The sequence below is a fragment of the Cucurbita pepo genome, chromosome 5 (assembly GCF_057944985.1).
Source record: "Cucurbita pepo subsp. pepo isolate OVF chromosome 5, ASM5794498v1, whole genome shotgun sequence".
Lineage (NCBI taxonomy): Eukaryota > Viridiplantae > Streptophyta > Magnoliopsida > Cucurbitales > Cucurbitaceae > Cucurbita > Cucurbita pepo.
Genome location: NC_141802.1, coordinates 17705788 through 17726391, shown reverse-complemented (window position 1 = coordinate 17726391; position 20604 = coordinate 17705788). Strand labels below are relative to the sequence as shown.

Genomic DNA, 20604 nt, shown 5'->3' with positions numbered 1-20604 from the left:
TCAAAGATGAAATCCTTGGTACATAATGTTGCAAGCATTGTAATAACAAAATTGCGCCATCTCATACTCGTGTTCAACAAATCTGAAGTGTGATTTCAAGACCTCGAACTCCTTTAATTTCTTCGAGAGCTCGTATTCATTGCAACTTTCCACGTCAAATAGTTGTAACATCTTCTTATGAATCACCATAGCTTTTACTCTCGCACACTGAATTTGAACATATATGCGATGTGTTTGCAAGCCCACGAACTCCTCGAATTTCTTCGACAACCCATACAAAAACCCATCACAAATTTCCGCATTGAAATCATACCGTTGCAACATCTTCTCATGAAGCAGCGCAGTCATTAAACTATCTGAACCAGCGTGATGCTTCAATCCAAAGCGTTTTTGGTCCAGCAATTGCCCTAATTTCTCGAGTCCTAAATTCCCCCCTTCGAGCCCTTCGCAGAATCGCGCCATATGTTTTAAATCCCTCACGGTCCCCACTCTCCTCGCCACGATCCATTCGAATTCGCCCAATGTTTCCGGCAAGCTTTTAACCACACCCATCGCCAACATCAGATATCCAATATCGTATAATCCGTGAAATGTAACCCACCGATATATTGCATGCTTTCGTATCGTATATAAGAATCTTATTGCGAATTTTCTAACCTGAATTCCATCTTTTTTCAGTTTCCCAAAATCCAAGCCGTTCTGTTTCAGAAAACAAATCGACGCAGGGTTATGAGCGTCGATTTCAGGATCGAAGTCAGAGAAATTAAACTCCCATGTACCGCCGATGTTCCCTACTTCATCAGAAACTGTCACACCCAGTTGAATCACTTTGGTTTGGTTGACATTGAATCGAAAGTCTGCGTAGAGTTCTTCATCAATCGTGCCCCAAGGAGTTCTCTTGATACACCCAGGAAATTCAGTGTCGATCGACATAACTGAGTACGATAGCAAACAACGGTCGAGCCGAATGATTTCATGATCGAGATTGTAAGCCCATACCTCTCTAATCAAAGGGTTATCTCCTCTCGGGCCTCGAACAATTCTATCCATTACGTTAGAAAATCTCTCTATTTTTGTTTTTGAATTTGCTGTGTGTGTGTTCTTCGTTGAATCAAACTTCTTCGATATGCGACGAACGGAGAATATTTATAGCAGAAATATAATTATGTTCGAATTTCCTTATCCTAATAGGAGAGCGGTAAGATAGAGCGGTAGATTTGAATTTGGCGCCAAAAATATAGGATTGTTGGGATTTTTGAAAATGATAATATTTTTATCATGGGAATATAAATGCTTTCTTGAGCTGAATTATTAATTTAATAAATCAGACTCCAAAATTATAGCTGTATTTGGACCGTTAAAATGCAATAAAATATATTATTTATTCTTTAACAACAAATTGTATTTGATTTTGTAACTATTATTAATATTTATTTTCACTCATAAATTTGAAATTTAATTTTTATCCTATCTTTAGTTTTCAAAATATTACACTTTTTTATGTTGAAAATTAGTTAAAAACTTAATCATTAAATTAATTAACTAATAGAAAATTAACAAAGATGATTAAAAGTAAATATAGTGAAAACTTCAGAGAGTTTATAAACTTTGATAACTAGACCAATGCAATCCAATCTAAACTGTAAAGGTCAGGTCAGGTTAGATTATTATTATTATTATTATTATTTGAATTTAGTTGAATTTTTTGGAAATGAAAAAATTTGTATCACATATGAACTAAGAGACATCAATCATACACTATATTTCGAATATGGGAAGAAAATGTTGTTAAAATTATCAAAACATATTTCAATTTATGCCACGTTAAAAGAATAATAAAGTTATTTTATTTTATTTTATTAATATATTTTAAGACTTCCTATTTAGTTTAGTTACCTTTACCGCTAGTTATACAGTAGGAATATTATAACTCTTGTAATGAGTTTAACCGTTTTATTCCTATTTAGTTTAGTTACCTTTACCGCTAGTTATACAGTAGGAATATTATAACTCTTGTAATGAGTTTAACCGTTTTATTTTGAGGTTATATAGAGTATGTATGTTGTATTTGTAAGTAACTTAAACAGAGTTTTGTACTTTTCTTTAAACAATGACTAAGTTTCTTTAAAATTTTATATAGTTTAGATTGCATGTATAATCATTAAAGTTTGACAGGATAAGTCTTGTTTATGAAGTGATTCAGATTTCAAACCCGTGTTCTTGTCTTGAGATATTCGATCAACAAGTTAATTTGAATCTTACTCCCGTTGTCCCGTTGTAGTGATTTCTTATTATTTGGTGCGAGAGTTTTATAGTTTGATTCGTTATCATGTGGTATTAGAGCTATTGGACTGATTTCCTTATCATTTGTGATCAGACCTTTCTCTGTTGATTCCATGTATGTTTTATTCGAGGCACCAATTCGAGAATAAGGTTACATCCAAATCTAATTAGACTTTGAACATGTTGTACGATCAAATCAATACAACTAAAATTTCAAATTCATTCAGAAGATTTTCTCAACTTACACCGAGATCGACTTAAAACTACTCCATAATGATAAACAAAAACTCATAGAAATCATTCATAATCCCACAACGAACAACAAATCTGCCCAAACATGATCCTCTGATTCACGTTCATGTCCTTGAACTTGTTCTGAAGCCCATACAAATGGCCGTCATACACCCTGATTCCAAACCGAGCCACCGCGCCATCTTCGCATGCACAAAAGCAGTCAACAAGCTGTCCGAACCAGCATGGTGCTTCATCCCAAACCTCTTCTCGCCCAGCAATTCCCCAAGTCTCTCAAGCCCAACCTTCCCCTGTTCCAGCCCTTCGCACCACCGAGCCACCTCCTTCAAATCCCTCACAACCCCAACTCCACGCGCCACCATCTCTGCAAATTCCTCCATTGATTCCGGCAACTCCTCGGCTACCCCCATCGCCTTCACAAGATACCCAATATCGTATAATCCATGGAATGTGACCCATTTACGAACACGGCTTCTTCGTATGATACGCGAGAATTTTAGAGTGAATAGGCTTAAGGGGATCCCCTGTTTCTTGAGCTTCGCAAAATCGAGACCGTTCTGTTCCAGAAACGAAATCGATGAAGGATTTTGAGTGTCGATTTGATGGTCGAAATCGGAGAAGTTGAACTCCCATGAGCCGGCGACTTGCCCAGATTCATCAGAAGCAGTTAAACCCAGTTGAATTAACTTGGTTTGGTTCACGTTGAATCGGAGATCTTCGTAGACGCGTTCATCGATCGAGCCCCATGGGGTGCTCCTAATGCACCCAGGAAATTCGGTGTCGATGGATAGGATATGGTTAGCTTGAAGGCAGCGTTGGAGGCGGAGGATTTCATGATCGAAATTGGAAGCCCAAACTTCTTGGATCGAAGGTGTTCTTCTTCTAGGACGTGATCGATTTCTTGTACCCATTTGATTCAATCGCTGTAAAATCTCTCTGTTCTTGGTTTGCTGTTATAGAAGAAGACCCTTTGGGGGGTTTCAGAAAAGGAAAATATTTCCTTATATGAACATTAATTTCAGATTTTTGTAATTTTACTTTCTTTTTTCTTTTTATAATTTGATGTTTTAAAAGTATAAAATTAAATTAAAATGATTATTTAAGTGGCGTCTCGTGTAGCCCTAGGAATCGACCTTGACTAGCTAGCCTTCAGTGTTTCTATCTCTCGACTTCGTATTTCCCACTTCCCTTGTTACAGATTGTGCGTGCTCTTAGATAGTCTTCGTCCTACCATCCATCCTCATCTCATTTTTTAATGATTTCTTCTCCTCGCTCTCTCGAGTTTTACCATTGTAGCATCACTCCTCGTCGTTTTTTTTTTCTTTTTAGTAGAAGCATTTTAAAATCGTGAGGACAATGCCGGGCTAAAGCAAACAATATCTATCAGCAACAGACTTGCTATTACAGTAGACGTGTTTTAAAACCGTGAGACTGACGACAATATGTAACAAGCCAAAGCAGATTTAATTCAAACAAAATTCTATATTGCCGTGAAATTATTTTAGACACTATAAAGTTCATTTTTGTCGGAAGTCAGATTGAATTTAATATTCTATTATTATAAAAATCTATTATTTTAACTTAAAAATTATTATCCTCTTAATTTTTACCGTTAAAAAAAAAAAAAAAAAAAAAAAAAAAAAAAAAAAAAAACAATTTTTGGTTTAAACTGAAAAAGGAAAGAACGAAGAAGCAAGTAGAAGAAGACCGCGAGTTCTACGCGGCAACCTCGACGAATGCCACGCGCTCTGTATGCTAACCGACACGCTCTGTATTTCCTTCCTTCCTACGATTTCCCTCTCATAAATATCTGCAACTCTCTTCTCCGGCGATCAATCAATCTTCATTCCGATCATTTCTAAACACTTCTGAATCCATCCATGTCTTCTTCTTCTTCTTCAGTACCTTCCCTCTATCCCGCCGTCGACATGAAAGACCTCGCCGAGAATCTCTTCCCCGAAGAAGACGCCCCTGTTTCCGATCAAAAACACCATGATTCCTTTGAGCAAGTCCTCGTCAAAATTCCGGGCGTTATAGTCCACTTGATCGAAAAACAAAACAGCGTTGAACTCGCTTCTGGTGAGTTCTCGATCGTCGGTCTCAACCAGGGGAATAACGTCGTTGCCGTACTCGCTCGTGTTGGGGATGAACTTCAGTGGCCATTGGCTAAAGATGAGCCCTCCGTGAAACTTGACGATTCTCACTACTTCTTTACTCTCAGCGTTCCCCCTAATGGATCGTTGGAAAATCACGATTCAGTGCCCGAAATGTTGAACTACGGTCTGACCGTCGCGTCGAAGGGGCAGGAGGAGCTATTGAAGGAGTTGGATCGGATTTTGGATCAGTACAGTTGTTTTTCTGTGCAGGCGGTGAAGGGATCGGGGAAAGGGGAGGTTCTGGATGGGTCAGTGGCTAGGGAAATTTCGCCGGAGGATATGGCCGCATCGGAGGAGAAGAAGGAGTTACTGGAAGAGAGATCGGCGGCTTATTGGACGACGTTGGCTCCCAACGTTGACGATTACAGTGGGAAGGCTGCGAGGCTGATTGCGGCGGGTTCTGGACAGGTGATTAAGGGAATTCTGTGGTGTGGGGATGTTACTGTGGATAGGTTGAATTGGGGCAATGAGTTCATGAAGAAACGAATGGGGCCTCGTTCTGATGCAGAGATCAGTCCAGCCGCCATGAGAAGTATTAAGAGGTTTGCAATTGTTTTACCCCTTTTTCATTGTAATTACGCACTGAAAATGATCGTAGTTTAGAGATTGAAGTAATGAAGAACTGGAAATTGATGGGATTATGGTGTTCTTGTGGTTCTGTTTCAGTGTAAAGAAGCTAACGAAGATGACGGAGAAAGTGGCGACTGGAATACTTTCTGGGGTTGTGAAGGTGTCTGGATTCTTCACAAGTTCAATAGTGAACTCCAAAGTTGGGAAGAAGTTCTTCAGCCTTCTACCTGGAGAAATTGTCCTTGCTTCATTGGATGGATTCAGTAAGCTCTTCAACTCTCATCCCTTTACTTGTTCTCGTAACTTATGACTTGAATTATTGCTTGAGATTGCTGTTATCTGTATCTTCATCAAGCTGAAGTCTCTTGATTACCATAGAATATAGGAACTTGGTTGGTATGGATTAGTGCTTAAGTTGTTAGTTTTAGTTGCTTTCAAGAGGCTGATCTTCGGGATCAACCTTGATGAATTATGGGGTTATGGCGTAATGGGTTGGTGTAAGATCTATAGCCTACTTTGCTCTTTAATCGAAACTGGGATTAGGCATGGAATAGCTCGTTAGGAGAATCTCTTTCTATGTTAGCGTGTGGGGTGTCACAATCGCGCTCTTGCGGCAGTGGGATAGCGATGGTGCGGCATTTGTTCTAACTTAGTGAACAAGTCAGCAGTGGGAAATTCAGACTTCGAGATAATATCGGGGCGTATGCTCGAGTCTTGAGTTACGTTTGCCAGAAATGTTTTAGAAAATGTGAGGAGGAAATAGATTTGAAAGGGAGTTTGAAAGCAAGGTCTCAAAAAGTTTGAGAGTCGTTATATAGCTATAAGTAAAGAAAGAAACACCATAGCTTATATATCATATAACTCGGGTAGGAAAAATTAACCACTAGTCACATTTCCCTCTAATATATTTTGGGGCATTTTAGCCCTGGTGCGTGTAGACATGGTTATGGTAACCGGTCATGCACATCACATTAATACAACAGAAGTATTAAGGACCTATCTAAGATGGAAGCATGTAAAAGGGATTTGGAATGGGTATCCGCCATGGACAACACGTCATTTAACTACTCGACACTGGTAGGCCTTTCTTTTAGCTACAAATGTCATTTAACTACCTGTCGGAGATGTTAGCTACAAATGTCACTTAACTACTAGTCTGAGATGTAAAACTCATGAAACAACTGTTGGGCTCCAATCAACTTATCAGTTTAGGAGAAGTTGAAAATGGGCTCAAACAACAGATATTCAATGATCCAAACCGACCCAGTTCAATCCGTCGTGATGGGTTTGGCCTCGAGTGCCTAAACCCCAACATCTGCTATCCGATTTCATTAATACACACGCATTTGATTAGATCATGTCATATCTGAAAACGAACCCTGAAGTGGTTTACTGATTATGAATCTTGTATGATGATGAACAGACAAGGTATGCGATGCAGTTGAAGTAGCAGGGAAGAATGTGATGTCAACCACAGCCGTTGTGACCACAGGCCTTGTTTCAGACAGGTACGCCACTGGAAACTCCCATCTTGGTGGAGAATTTAGTGTGTTATGTTCTTAATAATCTGATCCACAGATATGGAGATCAAGCAGCCCAAGCAACGAATGAAGGGCTTGGCGCAGCAGGGCATGCGATTGGAACAGCGTGGGCTGTTTTGAAGATCAGAAAGGCTCTAAACCCAAAAAGTGCTTTCAAGCCCACCACTCTTGTAAAAGCAGCTGCCCACTCCCATTCTTCTAAATAATACCCCTCTGTTCATACTTGGATTCTTTTCTTTCCTCCTTGTGTGTAATTTATTGTCCAACATTGTGGGTTTCTTATAAGTGTTTGTGGACTCGGTCGAGTGCTTAGAATCACGGACCTTCACAATGCTCCATGATTTTGTTCTTCATATATAGCTTTCCCTTAACTAAAACTCGATTTTCTCTTCGGAGTAGAAGAAATACTATGTTAGAAATCATGACCTTTTACGATAGTATAATAATGTCTACCTTGAAAATTAACAGTCTAATTTTGTTCTTCTTATGCAATGTTCTTTTTATTTTAAGATTATATAATAATGGAGATGAATTTATAACCCGATTTTGGCTACCTAGTCCAAATATGAATGGATACCATAGAAATATGAACGGGTACCACAGGTACTTTGACGGCAAAATAAGCCGTCCATAGAAAAAGGAAGTTCACTTGGTTAACTACACTTCACCAAATTCTTTTGAATCTAGGACTGGTTTATTCCCTACCAAGAATGGTCGTACCCTTTCTCTTGACGGACCACAAGGCAGGGATTACGAGCTTCTTAATAGCGAATGTGGACTCGTCGAAATAATTGAGGGGAAGATCAAGTGGTAGAGAAAACATCACATATCTTCTTTGCAATTTTCTCCAATATTTATTTTCCACCTTATCTCAAGTGGAAAACGATTTGATAATTTAATTTTTATATCAAAATTTCAAGGTATTGGCAACTGCGGTTCGTGGTTCGTGGTTCCTTTTTCATTGCGTAGGTTATACTTTTTCAATGCCAATGAAAATATTTCTCTACTTTGTTCGATCGAAAAAAATCAAAATTGATTGATATGATTCTGAAAGTAATCAAAAAAAAAAAAAAAAATGAACAACAAAGTCAAACCTTCTCCAAAACTTGCTTAGGAAGAAAAAGACTAATCTCAAATAAATTTTAGGGAATAATGTTTGATCTTACGACGATTTTGTAAATATTCTGTTCCAACACGAGAAAGTTGAAAATCATCCGATTTTTTTTTTTTTAAAAAAAAATTGTGGAATTATATGTTTATTAGGTTTTATATTAACACGTGCAAAATTTATGAACGAAAGAGAAAACACGGTTTTAGAATGGATTTGGAGGGCGGGGTGGAACCCAATGTACCCAATCCTTTGCCTCAAACACGAGTTAGGATTTCGAAGTCAAACTCACCCGAACTCAAAACCGTGCTTGCAAACACTCGCTAAATATCTTTTGTTTTTCTTTTTCAACTTTCTACCTTTTCTCGCTAACATTAAAAGAATAAATTTTAAAAAAATTGGAGATTTAAAAAATATATTCACCATCACTATCACCATCACCATCACTCATGGTAATAAAGAAGTTATCAAAACCAAAACATCATATCCCGTGCACATAGATTAGGTTAGAAAACTCTTTTAGACTTATTTGAAATTTCAGGTTAGTTCGATTAATGACCTGAATAACCCGAATAGAATTGACAACCTAACCCAACCCAACCCAACCTTCTATTTTCGATTTGGGTTAAGTAGGTAGGGTTGAGAGGGTTCTCGTTGTTCTTTTTCTAAATTATTTTAAAATTTTTAATTATTCAATATACAATTACATCAATAACTAAAATCTCATATCAAACATTTAGAACACATCACTATCATCAATTACAAACGTTAAATATTATTAATTTTTAAAAAAATATTATCAATTCAAATTAAAAAAAAAAAAAAAAAAAAACTAACCCAACAACAATAAAATTAAAAAATTAAAAATTAAAAAAAAATAATTCTCTTTTTATTTTTTTGTTCTCTCTAAGTCATATTTTTCTCTCACTAAATCATGGACTATAGTATAGATCTTACCAACCTTATTAATTACCTTTTTCTTTTCCTTTCAACTCAAACTTTGTGCTATATTTTTTTCTTTACCTAAACATTATGCCATTAAAGCAACTTTAATGTTATAAAATGTGTAGCTAATCAATATAATATATGGTTGATCATATTACATTATATACATTTAATTATGTTGTTACCTCATTAATATAATTACCTAACTCACCCTATTTCTTTTTAAAAGTAAAAGTAAAATTCCTTCAAAATATTCTACGTCCTCTTCCTATTTAATTATATACAATTTTCATTTTCAAAGTTGTCCCGTTAAACATTTTGTTAAATAATAATAAATATAAATAAGCTAAACTCATATTTTTTACATGATTTTCGATATTTTACTTCGAAATTACTTATTTTTAGATATCATTTAATTATTGAATATATTTATGTAATAAATGAGTTAACAGGTGTTAAATAATTTTGTTAAAATTTTTATTAGTGAATGAAAATTAAATTGGTTAAATTATTTAATAATTTAGCTACAATAAAATCGTTAAAAATAACGGTTGAACCAAACATAAACTCTATTAAAATTTATTTCATCCATAAATATTAAACTAATTTTTTATTATTATTATTTATTTTAAATGATAACCACCCTAATCTAAAGGCTGTAGGTTTTTTTTTTTTTTTTTTTTTTAATTTAGGAAAACAGCCACAATTATAAAACCAAAATAAAAAGAAAAAACATTAATTATATTAATAATATATAACAAAAATAATAAATTAAAGGTTAGGAGTTGACCTTCACTAATCGTGTGGTTCCATGCTGTTCGATGACGTGTCAAATGAATTGTTCTAATCTAATTTGATTGACACGTGGAACATAAAAAATGTATTTTATTTATTTATTTAATTAATAACCACACCAATGAATTTTAAACTATTAAAAATTGTATTATTTAAACGTGTAACAATAATTAGCATATGAATTCAAAGATTAAAAATTTGAATGTTATTGCTCGGTTAATAATTAATTAGTTTCCTATTATTTACCATTTATTTTTTTATTTTTTTAAATTTCGATGTTTTTTTAAACTAAATTAAAGAAAATACATTCAATAATGCTAAAACAATAATATTCTAAAATTAAAAATATTTTAGATATAAATGGTTACTATTTGTTTAAAAAATACATTCTAACTTATAAATTTTTTATTTATTTTTTAATATTAGTATGAAAACAGTTAAAAAAAAATATTCTTAAACCTTTTAAAATTTAATAATTTTTAAATAAATGATAACTTATAATCTTGTTTTAAATTTTATTATTTTTGTTAGTTTTATCTTGAGATTTTGGGCATATAAATAAAATTTAAATATTAATAGATTCCACGTAAGTTATAAGAGGAGGTTGACGTGGCAAAAAAAAATTGAAAATAATACGGGAAAGAAGGTCGGTGGGAGGAGTGGCATGTGATGTGGTGAGAGAGAAGTGGGTCCCACGTAGGGAACAACGCACATGATGATGAATAGAATTAATTACATTATATAATAATAAACCCCAAGAAGAGAGGAGGCTTGGTTTGGTTTGGTTTGGTTTGGTTAGGTGTGGTTAGGTTAGGTTAGGTTAGGTACCCTTCCCGACGCTGACGTTTTGATGTTCACTTCTCCCTTTTTTGCCCCTATCACTTCTCTTTTATTACATTTTTACCCTTCCTCCCCATTCCGTTCCCTTTTCATTATATTTCTATTTTTTTTATGCATTTATATTAGGTTTAAGTTTTTATTTTGTAGTAGTAGTTTGTGAATTTTTATTATAAGTGTTGAAATGACTCGAAAATCTGATTAATTTGTACTACCTAATTTAAATATAGTTTTTTTTTACGGTTTGAGATTGATTGAATTTTTTTAATTTTAAATATTTAGGTCGGTTCACGGATTAACATTTTTTAGAACCCAACCAATCCGAAAATGGGTTACAGCCTAATCTTAACCTATTTATTATTAAGACGATCGAAAATATTTGATATTGTAGACTAAATTTATAGTTTAAGGTTTTTATATAAAATTGGTAATACATTAATCGTGTCGGGACAACTTCTATCAAAACTAGGTAAAAAAGTGTTCGTTGATCTATTCTATATCGATCAGAATAAAATTGTTATGAATTTTAAGAGTAAATTATTATATATTAAAATTTAATAAATATTTTTTACATATTTGAATTTTTTTTTGTTTGCATTTATCATTTGGGAGGTCATCCAATTTTATAGCATTTGTTTTTATATAAATAATTTTATATTTAAAATAAAAAAATAAATAAGAAACAATATTAATAACGAATATCTATTCAAAACCCTAAATTAATTCACATTTTTTAAATAAAATTAGGAGACTAAATTTACAGTATTCCACTACTCTGCCTATAGACATCTCTTTCACTCGTATTTTACTATCTCGTTTATTTTTTCGAACACAGTAAAAGATTTTTTTTATCCTAATGTATTTCAGCGACGAACCGAACAACCATCACAAAGTCCCGAATTCTATAAACCAACCGATCCAAATCTAATGAAATGGGTGAATTTGAAATGAAAAAATGTGGAAAAAAGTGGAAATAAAACCTGGAATAAAATGAAATGAGTGAATTAAACTTTAGAATAAAATAAAATATGTGATATAAACTTTGGAATAAAATGAAATGTGACAAATGGGAGGGGAGGGAGAAAAATATCTAGTGGAAGCTTCTATTCTCTCAACCTAACCCCTTTAGAAAAAGAGACACAAAAGTGAAAGAGTTGTAAAAGTGTCCTCTTTTTGGCCCATACTATTTAATTTTCCCATTCATTTATCTAATCATTTTTTTTATTTATCTTCTTATTATTATTATTATTATTTCTCACATTTATATTTCGTTTTAGTTTTTGAATTTTAAAATTTTTCAAAATTATATTTATTTTTTAAGAAGAGTAAAATAAAATAAACCTAAACATATAGAATCTCGTTGAATTTTTGGATTGTCTGAATCTAATACATATGAAGTCCAGTATATATATTATTCATATTTTATATATATATATATATATAATAAGAAATTAGATGATGAGACCCATAAAAAAAACATAAATATAGTTAGTGAAATCATGGATAAGATTTGGGAGGTGGGGATGACTCATCTAATTTGGTCAAAATTAGACAAATTAATATAAAAAAAACAATTAGTTTATAAAGAATTTTGGGTAATTCTCATTGTTCACATTCACACAAATACCTTATAAAGTAGTGCTCAATCTCAATATTAGGATTACCATTTTGGGGAAATTAGTAAATTATTAAACTTTTTTTTAGCTAAAATTTATCTAAAAATTGTGGCTTTAAAACTTCTTATCGACATTCCAAGTTTACTGACTAATAAGGATGTGGGTCGGGAGCATACCCAATCATTCAAAAATTTCAACTGGACAACCGTAGGAGCCCTAAAGAGAACATGGACAAGAGGGTCGGGGAGCATACTCAGTCGCCCTTTACCCTTTATTGATCAGATTCACCATTGTGAACGACATTCTGAACCCAATTCATGTATTGCATTAATGGGCAAAAAGATTTTAGATAAAGGGTTTCAACTACCTGTAGGGTAATGGAACAGGTTTAGACAATGAGGATTGAAGTAAAGCTGCACTCGTTGTCTTCTTGAATGAAGATTTGAAACCCTGAATTCTTGATTAAGGACGTATATCTTAATCATATTTATGGTATATATACGGGTAGCGTGACGGATATCAAAAGTAGAAAGGGTAAGAGAAATTTGATAGCGACCAAAAGTGTGGTGTATAATGGGAGTTACATGATAAGGCAGAAAAGGGGGAAAAAGGGGAAGAAGATAAATGGAAACAGATATCCAAATTCTAGTGGATATATATGGTAGGTTGAGTCATGATGGAGCTGATATAAATGCTAAGAAGTTTGGTAGACAAAGAATGGTACTACGAACAGTGCTTAGATCCTTCAACCCCCCTTTTTATATTATTTCAATTTCAACCTCTTTTTAACATCATAAACAACAGAGCTTTAACTATGGAAGAGATGGGTCACCCTCCATTCTCCTCCTCATAGAGCTTATCCACACCCTCCAATGGACAGAAAATTGATATCTATGGCACAAAAATGAGTACCCATTTCCCAGAAAATGATATCTACTTTGTTCTTGTTCATCTCAGTCAGCCAAAATGAGTATCAAAAAGAAGGAAAATCATGAACTAATTCTGCAACTGTACTCATAATCATACTATACCAATATGAACTGTAAATCTTACAAATCAGAGGGAGTGAAGAAGTTGGAGAGATTTCAAGAAAAATCAGAAATTCACTTCATCTCCAAGCTTCTATAATCAAGAATCCTGTTGTTTATGGTAAGAAAATCATACCCAACGCTGCTGTTATTCCCACTGGAAGTCCCAATATTATACACAATTTTGCAGTGGCAGTCTTTGCTGTTCTGTAATCCCAAACTACAAGCAAAACAGAGGCTCTTGGCTACCATTTTCTCAGGGTGTGGCTGATATGGTGGGCTGATTCTGAGCTCTAAGTTCAAATCTGGGCACCGTTCTTCATTTGGGGTTTCGATTTCTATGTTTTTAGTATCATCTTCAACAGCCATGGATGATTTCTCTTCCATTTTCACATCATTAGCACTGAAAGAGATCGTGGTTGAAGCCGTTTCCTGAGCAGGCTCGTTGATGGGGCGATGAGAAACAGGGTCGATTCCTCTGTTCAAGAGCTTTCTTCTAATATGAGTGTTCCAGTAATTCTTAATTTCATTATCTGTTCTTCCGGGCAATCTCCCAGCAATCAAAGACCACCTAAATCAAAATCAAACCCCATGAATTAAAATGCTCAAACAAAACATTCCCCATCGAAATTTCCCCCAAACTTACTTGTTACCCAGAAGGCTATGAAGCTTGATTATCAGTTCATCTTCTTCTTCGGTGAAATTGCCGCGCTTAAGATCGGGGCGGAGGTAGTTAATCCACCGCAATCGACAGCTCTTCCCGCAGCGGAGGAGACCGGCGGCTTTAGGAAGAGAACGCCAACAGCCTTCGCCGTGAGCTCGAATATAAGCGATGAGGCGCTCGTCTTCTTCTTTGGTCCACGCACCTTTGTTTGTGTGCGCTTTTTCGCAGCAGGGCGACCGACCCATTTGAGCTCGCGGAAGAACAATCAGAAAAATCGATTGAAACCCAGTAGGGGTTGTGGGTCTGCGCCGCCGTTGGTCGGAGTTTTAGTAAACAATTTCTTTTGCTTTGTGGTTGCTGAAAATGGCGGTTTTCCCTTTCGTGTCGCTGCAGGAACGCTCAGGCCAGCCCTTCTCTGTAATTTGGGCGTACCTTTATAGCCTTTTCACGGGATAATTTCAAAATTATTATTTTTTTATTTTTTTTTAAGCATCTAGAGTAGTTTTAAACATAAATAATCGCCCTCTAGCATTAGTTGGATAGTAATTGTACTACACTCGTTCGACAACATCTGTATATGTTAGGACCTTGAGTCACGTTTGCTAGAAATGTTTTAGAAAACGTGAGCGAAAAAATACATTTAAAAACGATTTGAGAGAATTGAAGAAAGTAACGGTATATGACTATAATCAAATAAAGGAACACCACAACTTAAAAGAGTAGCTACAAATTATTGGGCACGAGGGGAAGAGAAGCTAGTAGGGTTTTGCTGAACATTACAAACTCGTGTATATCGTACAGTAGTTCCATGTCCACAAGTCACACATGAAACACGTTGTGTACATGAATTTCGTGGCACCACTAAATAGGCTTTGCTTCCACGTGCTGTGTCACTTCAGGTAATTTGTGTATCCAGCCCACTCTGTACCTTAAATCGTAAGCACGAGACTCGATTTAGTTACGTAATAGCTCAAGCTCACTGCTAGTAGATATTGTCCACTTTGGCCCATTACGTATCCCTCACGGTTTTAAACGCGTCTATTAGAGAGAGGTTTTCACACTCTTACAAGAAATGTTTCCCCATCTCCAAACGTTACAGGATCTCACAATCCACATCTCTTGGGGGGCCTAGCAACCTCGCTAGCACACCACCCGATGTCTGGCTAACAGTTAAGTCCACCGCTAACGGATATTATCCGTTTTGGCCCATTACAAAAAAATGTTTCATTCCTCTCTCCAACTGATGTGGGATCTCACAAGTTACTTATACGAATAGAACATAAGTTAACTTAACCGTGGTTAATGTACACGATTTAGGTTTACAACTAAACTATATATTCATTTTTAAAAAAGGGGTAATTGCTTCTAGATGTGAGTTGGTGAGATAGGTTAGATAAGAGGAATGGCTGGTGGTGGCCTTTATTTTTCTCTCTCTCTTTGATCATATATATTATAGTTTCAATCATATAATAAAAAAAAATATATGTATATATTAAAGTTTCAAATATTTTAATAACTATTATTTTATACTAATTTAATTAAATAATTAAATAATTTTAATTGCGTCTCTAAATGTTGCTTCACTCACCAGACAGCATGTACTATCATGCACATTCACAGCTTATATATTCTATAAATGACATAAGGGAACTAACTCCCCATTTATATTTTTGATCAATTATTTGGTACACATGCCCCACCCCACATTGTTTAGTGGCCTTTGCATCCTAGACAAGCAAAAGTGGGAAAATATCAACTTTTTTTTCGAGTGGGTTCTCGTAATTTATTATGTTTTTTTAATACGAAAAAGTCTCGAGATCAGATAGATTAGAAGTGAAGATGAATTTAGATCGTGGGTGGAAACGTTTCACTGTTTTAATCAAACTGGGTTTTGATGATTCGTTCTCAAACTATAGGAATTATGGGTATCAGACCAAGGTAACAATCCTCTCACTCGCCTTGACCAATAACAGATCAGCCCGATTAAAGATCGTCACTGCAAAATGGGTTTTTGTTTCTGGCTCAGAGGGGCAAAGGCATAGGTACGCCATCTCCTACAACATGAGTGATTATGTCTAGTATGATGAAAGAATCGTGTGGCACGGTGGGGGTTAACATAGATCATACTAATGTGGAAATTGAATGACACAGGTTGTTCTGACACTGTTTTGTTCAAAATAGGGTTTCGATGAATGATCACGAACTACAGGGATTATGGGGCTGGGACGCTCGATTCAGTGATGGATAAATCGAGATGTAGAGTAATATTTGTAAATATTAGGTAGGTAGAAATGCTCGGAACACGATAACAAATTGTGATCGCTCGTGCAAATAAATATTGTAGATGGTATGGTAGTTGTGGGTCTTTTTTTTCTTTGGTGAATAGGGGGGAGAGCACATTAATAATAATAATAAGGGTTGGGGAAAAGGGTTTCTAGAAGAGTTTGGAGTTTGGTGTGATGATGAAAGAAAGAGCAAAAAAAAAGATATATAATGAATGTGGGTTATGGTTGTGGTTGTGTGGCCTTTGGTTTCTTCTTCTTTTTTAAACCCTTGTGGTGCAAGTTTGTGCAAAATGAGTATAATGAGTTGGGTAAGAGAGATTCATTCTTTGTTTCTTTCTACACTCGAATCGAGCAAAAACGAGCAAAAACGAACAAAAACTTTAGGTTTCACGAATAGTAATGGTGCGAGGTCCCACATCGGTTGGAGAGTGGAACGAAACACTCCTTATAAGAGTGTGAAAACCTCTCCCTAGTAGTTGCGTTTTTTAAAACGGTGAAACTGACGACAATACATAACGAGCTAAAATGGACAATATCTGCTAGTTGTGGGTTTGGACTGTTATAAATGGTATTAGAGCCAAACACATGCGATGTACCAACGAGGACGCTCGCCCCTAATGGGGGTGGATTGTGAGATCCCTCATTAATTGGAGAGTGAAACGAAGCATTTCTTATAAGGGTATGGAAACCTCTCCCTGGTAGATCCGTTTTAAAACAGGAAGACTGACGACAATACGAAAATGGTAAGTGAAATATGTTTAAACGAAAAGAATCAGTATGGGAGAGAATAAGAAAGATGACCACTTGTGTAACGCTTTATATGGTTTCACCTACCATTCTCGGGACGCCTTTTCCCTGTTATAAGCAAAACCCATCAAAACAAATCAACTTTACATTCATATGTGAAAGAGCTATCATCTTTATTCCCACGTCACAACTTGTGCTCCTTTTTTACTTTCAGCCTCATCTACGTTCGTTTTAAAATTACAAAAATACCCCTGTAATACCAAAAGTAAATTACAATTTTAGTACATCAACTTTCACGTACGGGTTACAGACCTATCTGATAAATTAAGTTTCAATTATGTATTATCAGATAAACGTATTTTCGTAAAAATAAAAGGATAATGTTTGAAAGGACATGGGAAAAGTGATTAGCTTGTGAGGGCAAGCTGTTTCCTTGTTGTTTGTCCTAATCATTTAGGTCTAATGTTTGATTATAAATTAATATTCACCACCACACCATCATGTCTCTCTACCCCAACCAAACCTTGTTAACACAATTCCAATGCCTCACCACCACATGCCTTTTGCTACACAAGGAAACAACACACTACCCCACCCTATTTTTTAGGGTTTTTTCCGTTCCTCGAGGTAAAACTTGTCATATTTTGTTTTAACAGATACCCTATATAGCATCGTGTGAACGCAAAATTTGATATTTAGTTCGAAAATAGGTTATCATGCAATGTAGACGTGTGTGAGCCGATGACTAAATAGAGAGATACCGATCAATAAACTAGCTAACCTAAATACCTACGAACAGGGATTGTACCTTCCAGTAGTGATAACCTAAATAGGTTATCTATCATAAGACTACCAATAGTCTTATGCTTGATTTTTACTCCGTTCATTTGGATTCATGGTGGAGTTGTCTCTCTCAAAAACGTCATATTGCTCTTTCGAGTCTATCAGTTCCTCTGAGCTCAATTTGATATCTGGGTTCCTATTCAATAGCTTCGAAATCGAGATATTTTATAAATTTGATTGGATCATAAGAACAAAACGTCGAGCTCGAGCTCGAAATCAATGGATAAAATTTATATATATAAATAAAAGTCAAAAACAAAAGATTAATAGGTGGGTTGATTAATATTAATATTAATATAGGAGTAAGGCCAGCACATGAGCACGTGGAAGTCATGTGCAAAAGGGTATTGAAAAAGACCAATCAAAGTGATCCTCAAAGGCCTTACCTACCTCTTTGGCTGTCCTCCACATGTGGGGCACCTACCCCTTCCAAAAGCAAGAATATAAGGGACTGGCCCCACCATGGTAGATAAGCCTTTAATTTTTTTTTTTTTTTTAATAATTATTTTGTAATATCAATATGATTGATTTCTGAGTGAGACAATTAATTATAGATCTCCCTAGATCTCGATTTTCTTCGTCTTAAGCTTACCGCTAGCAGATATTGTCCGTTTTGACCCATTACGTATCACCGTCAATCTCACAGTTTTAAAATGCATCTACTAGGGAGAGGTTTCCACACCCTTATAAGGAGTGTTTCGTTTCACTCTCCAACCGATGTGAGATCTCACAATCCACCCTCTTAAGGGTCAAAATCCTCATTGACACATCTACTTTGGCCCGTTACGTATCGCATTCAACAAACGCATCTACTAGGGAGAGGTTTCCACACTCTTATAAGGAATGTTTTGTTCCCCTCTTCAACCGATGTAGGATCTCACACATCCCTAATAGATCTTAGTATTTGTTCAACCGAGCTAGTCAGATAAGTTTGTAGTTTGACTTTAGGAATAAGAACGTAATTGGACTCGAGAAAACTAAAAGTTTAAGATTAAAATGTTGTTAAAGTCAAAAAAAATGAAAATGAAAGGAAAATTGATGAAATATTGAAGAGGAGGGCATAGAAAAGCTGAATGTGGAAGACATGAAGGGGGGAACAACAAAGGCTGTGAGCACAGCACCAACCGCGGCGACAAAAGGTGCAATGTTTGGAGATTGGGATGCCCACATTTTTTGACCCACTTTATTTCACAACATCCACATGCCAATGCCCTTGACCCCTCCATAAAATAATACACATAATGCTCGACTTACTTCCACGACGCAATGTGATTTGCGCGTTACCGATAGGTTTTGTTAGTGTTATGAGAATAAAAATACTTACACGAGCCCGACATGCAAGAAGGGTCTAGACCAAACCATGGGAAAATTAAGCTCTCGGTCGACAACAGGTGGTTTGAGGTAACTGGCTCGGTCAAGCCAACCAATTTGATTTAGTAAGGATCGACTTAGAAACCCTAGACCCGAGACTCATTGTGCTATCTAAACTCTTAACTTTTACTACGCCATAACAAACCATCGGAATGCTTTCGACGAGAGAGGAAACTACTGTTTATAAGAATGTCCATTCTTTCCCGGAGATGGAGAGCCCACTGGGAGTAATCCTAAAGGAAGCGAGAAATCTCCGTTTAAGCAGAGAATAAGAAGAAAGTGGAAAGAAAAAAATTGTTCGTGAGCTAAAGAGAGCTGGGGAAGGAAATGTATTCTCCTTTCCTCTATCCCATTTTCTGTCTGGTTTACTTTTTCGGTAAAATTTAACGAAAATTTTGAAACATGGAGAGTGAGGTCGAGGATGAGAAAGCCATCTCCGACACCCTACACTTTTATAGGCCACCCGAACCTATAGTATGTTTCAAGGGTTGAGTTATATTGTGCTCGAGAAGAAGCCAAGGGTTGAGTTGTTGTAGGAACAAGTTCTTCATTGCAGCTCAACCTGGACTGCTTTGTGTTGACCATCACATCCGACAGGCTGATATCTACATACCCCAAACATTCCTTTAGGACATATCAAAATCCTAAGAAGTTTGATTCAACAACCTAGTAAATGGTTTTGGACTACTCTAAGGCTTGAGATTCCGGACCTTTAATGGCTGGCTAACTCGAACTCCCTGTTTCGTTTCAGGGTTCAAGTTGTTGTGTTTCACAGACCTCTTCTTTGAAGGTAACTTATCGTCAACAGAGATCTCCACAAGTCTTTCCCATCTTCGTCTTTGCCTCCTATTTTAATCTTCATTCTCACGAAATTCCTCATCTATTTTTACGAGAATCGAAGAGGACTGAAGTGAAAAATGTATATCATTTCTGTCTCGGACCCCATTTAGACCTTGTAAACATATCCAGATTCGTGAAAGCTCTGAGACCTGTTCGAGCAAACGAACTCAACATAGAATTGCAGGTACTTTCATACCTGTTAAGAACAAAGTTAAGTAGAATTTCTTTGTGTAGTTGACCGTTCATATGATTCCCGAGACATTAGAATTGTCCTATTCAATTTTGATGAAGGAACCAAGTTGAATTGTTGACAAGAGGGAAAAAGGGAAAAACCGAGTTTGAAACCGAAGAGGAAACAAATGCAAAAAACACGTGGGGGAGGACGAAGATAGGCACGTGAGATAGGTTGTTTTCACCCGTTTGACCTCTGTTTGCCAGTTTTTTTATCCGATTTCAATATCACTTCTAGCAAAATGTCAACCTTGTTAACGCGTTTTAAGGATTAGTGGTTTTGTAAGAGTCTCGTTAGGGCTAGTTGTTGAAAAGTTATGAGTGGCTATGAACGCAAGCGGTCGAGAATATTATGGCTAGCTAGGTAAGCTGTATGGTCCGGACTACTATGGCTAACCAAGTTGGCAAAGCTCTAGAGACTATTGTGGCTAGACAAGTAGGCCAGAATTTGCATGTTTGAAGAATTTAGATATCTAGGGAACTTCAGGGAGT

General features: G+C 35.8%; 3 protein-coding genes and 1 pseudogene across 3 annotated transcripts; 1 reads left to right on the top strand and 3 right to left on the bottom strand.

Annotated features, from left to right (window-relative positions):
• Nucleotides 1-1050, bottom strand: LOC111795145 (putative CCR4-associated factor 1 homolog 8 pseudogene; annotated as a pseudogene).
• Nucleotides 1051-2639: 1589 nt separating this feature from the next.
• LOC111795144 (putative CCR4-associated factor 1 homolog 8) lies at nucleotides 2640-3446 on the bottom strand. The gene has a single exon (XM_023677403.2). It carries the CDS (start codon nucleotides 3444-3446, stop codon nucleotides 2640-2642), a length of 807 nt encoding a protein of 268 aa, XP_023533171.2.
• An 877-nt stretch (nucleotides 3447-4323) lies between these two features.
• Nucleotides 4324-7275, top strand: LOC111795606 (protein EARLY-RESPONSIVE TO DEHYDRATION 7, chloroplastic). Its single transcript, XM_023678131.2, has 4 exons — nucleotides 4324-5233; nucleotides 5358-5524; nucleotides 6685-6769; nucleotides 6840-7275. Exons 1-4 carry the CDS (start codon nucleotides 4416-4418, stop codon nucleotides 7006-7008), a joined length of 1239 nt encoding a protein of 412 aa, XP_023533899.2. The 5' UTR covers nucleotides 4324-4415; the 3' UTR covers nucleotides 7009-7275.
• Nucleotides 7276-12839: 5564 nt separating this feature from the next.
• LOC111794682 (myb-related protein 308) lies at nucleotides 12840-14199 on the bottom strand. The gene is made up of 2 exons (XM_023676791.2): nucleotides 13778-14199; nucleotides 12840-13702 (listed from the first exon to the last, which is right to left on the bottom strand). Exons 1-2 carry the CDS (start codon nucleotides 14038-14040, stop codon nucleotides 13207-13209), a joined length of 759 nt encoding a protein of 252 aa, XP_023532559.1. The 5' UTR covers nucleotides 14041-14199; the 3' UTR covers nucleotides 12840-13206.
• Between the last annotated feature and the right edge of the window lie 6405 nt (nucleotides 14200-20604).

Excerpts from the sequence above, each read along its gene's own strand:
- LOC111795144 (XM_023677403.2), bottom strand. The coding sequence starts at position 3,446 with ATGGGTACAAGAAATCGATCACGTCCTAGAAGAAGAACACCTTCGATC.
- LOC111795606 (XM_023678131.2), top strand. The coding sequence starts at position 4,416 with ATGTCTTCTTCTTCTTCTTCAGTACCTTCCCTCTATCCCGCCGTCGAC. Across the intron at positions 5,234-5,357 it reads GCCATGAGAAGTATTAAGAG|TGTAAAGAAGCTAACGAAGA; the intron begins GTTTGCAATTGT and ends GTTCTGTTTCAG. Across the intron at positions 5,525-6,684 it reads TGCTTCATTGGATGGATTCA|ACAAGGTATGCGATGCAGTT; the intron begins GTAAGCTCTTCA and ends GATGATGAACAG.
- LOC111794682 (XM_023676791.2), bottom strand. The coding sequence starts at position 14,040 with ATGGGTCGGTCGCCCTGCTGCGAAAAAGCGCACACAAACAAAGGTGCG. Across the intron at positions 13,703-13,777 it reads CATAGCCTTCTGGGTAACAA|GTGGTCTTTGATTGCTGGGA; the intron begins GTAAGTTTGGGG and ends ATTTTGATTTAG.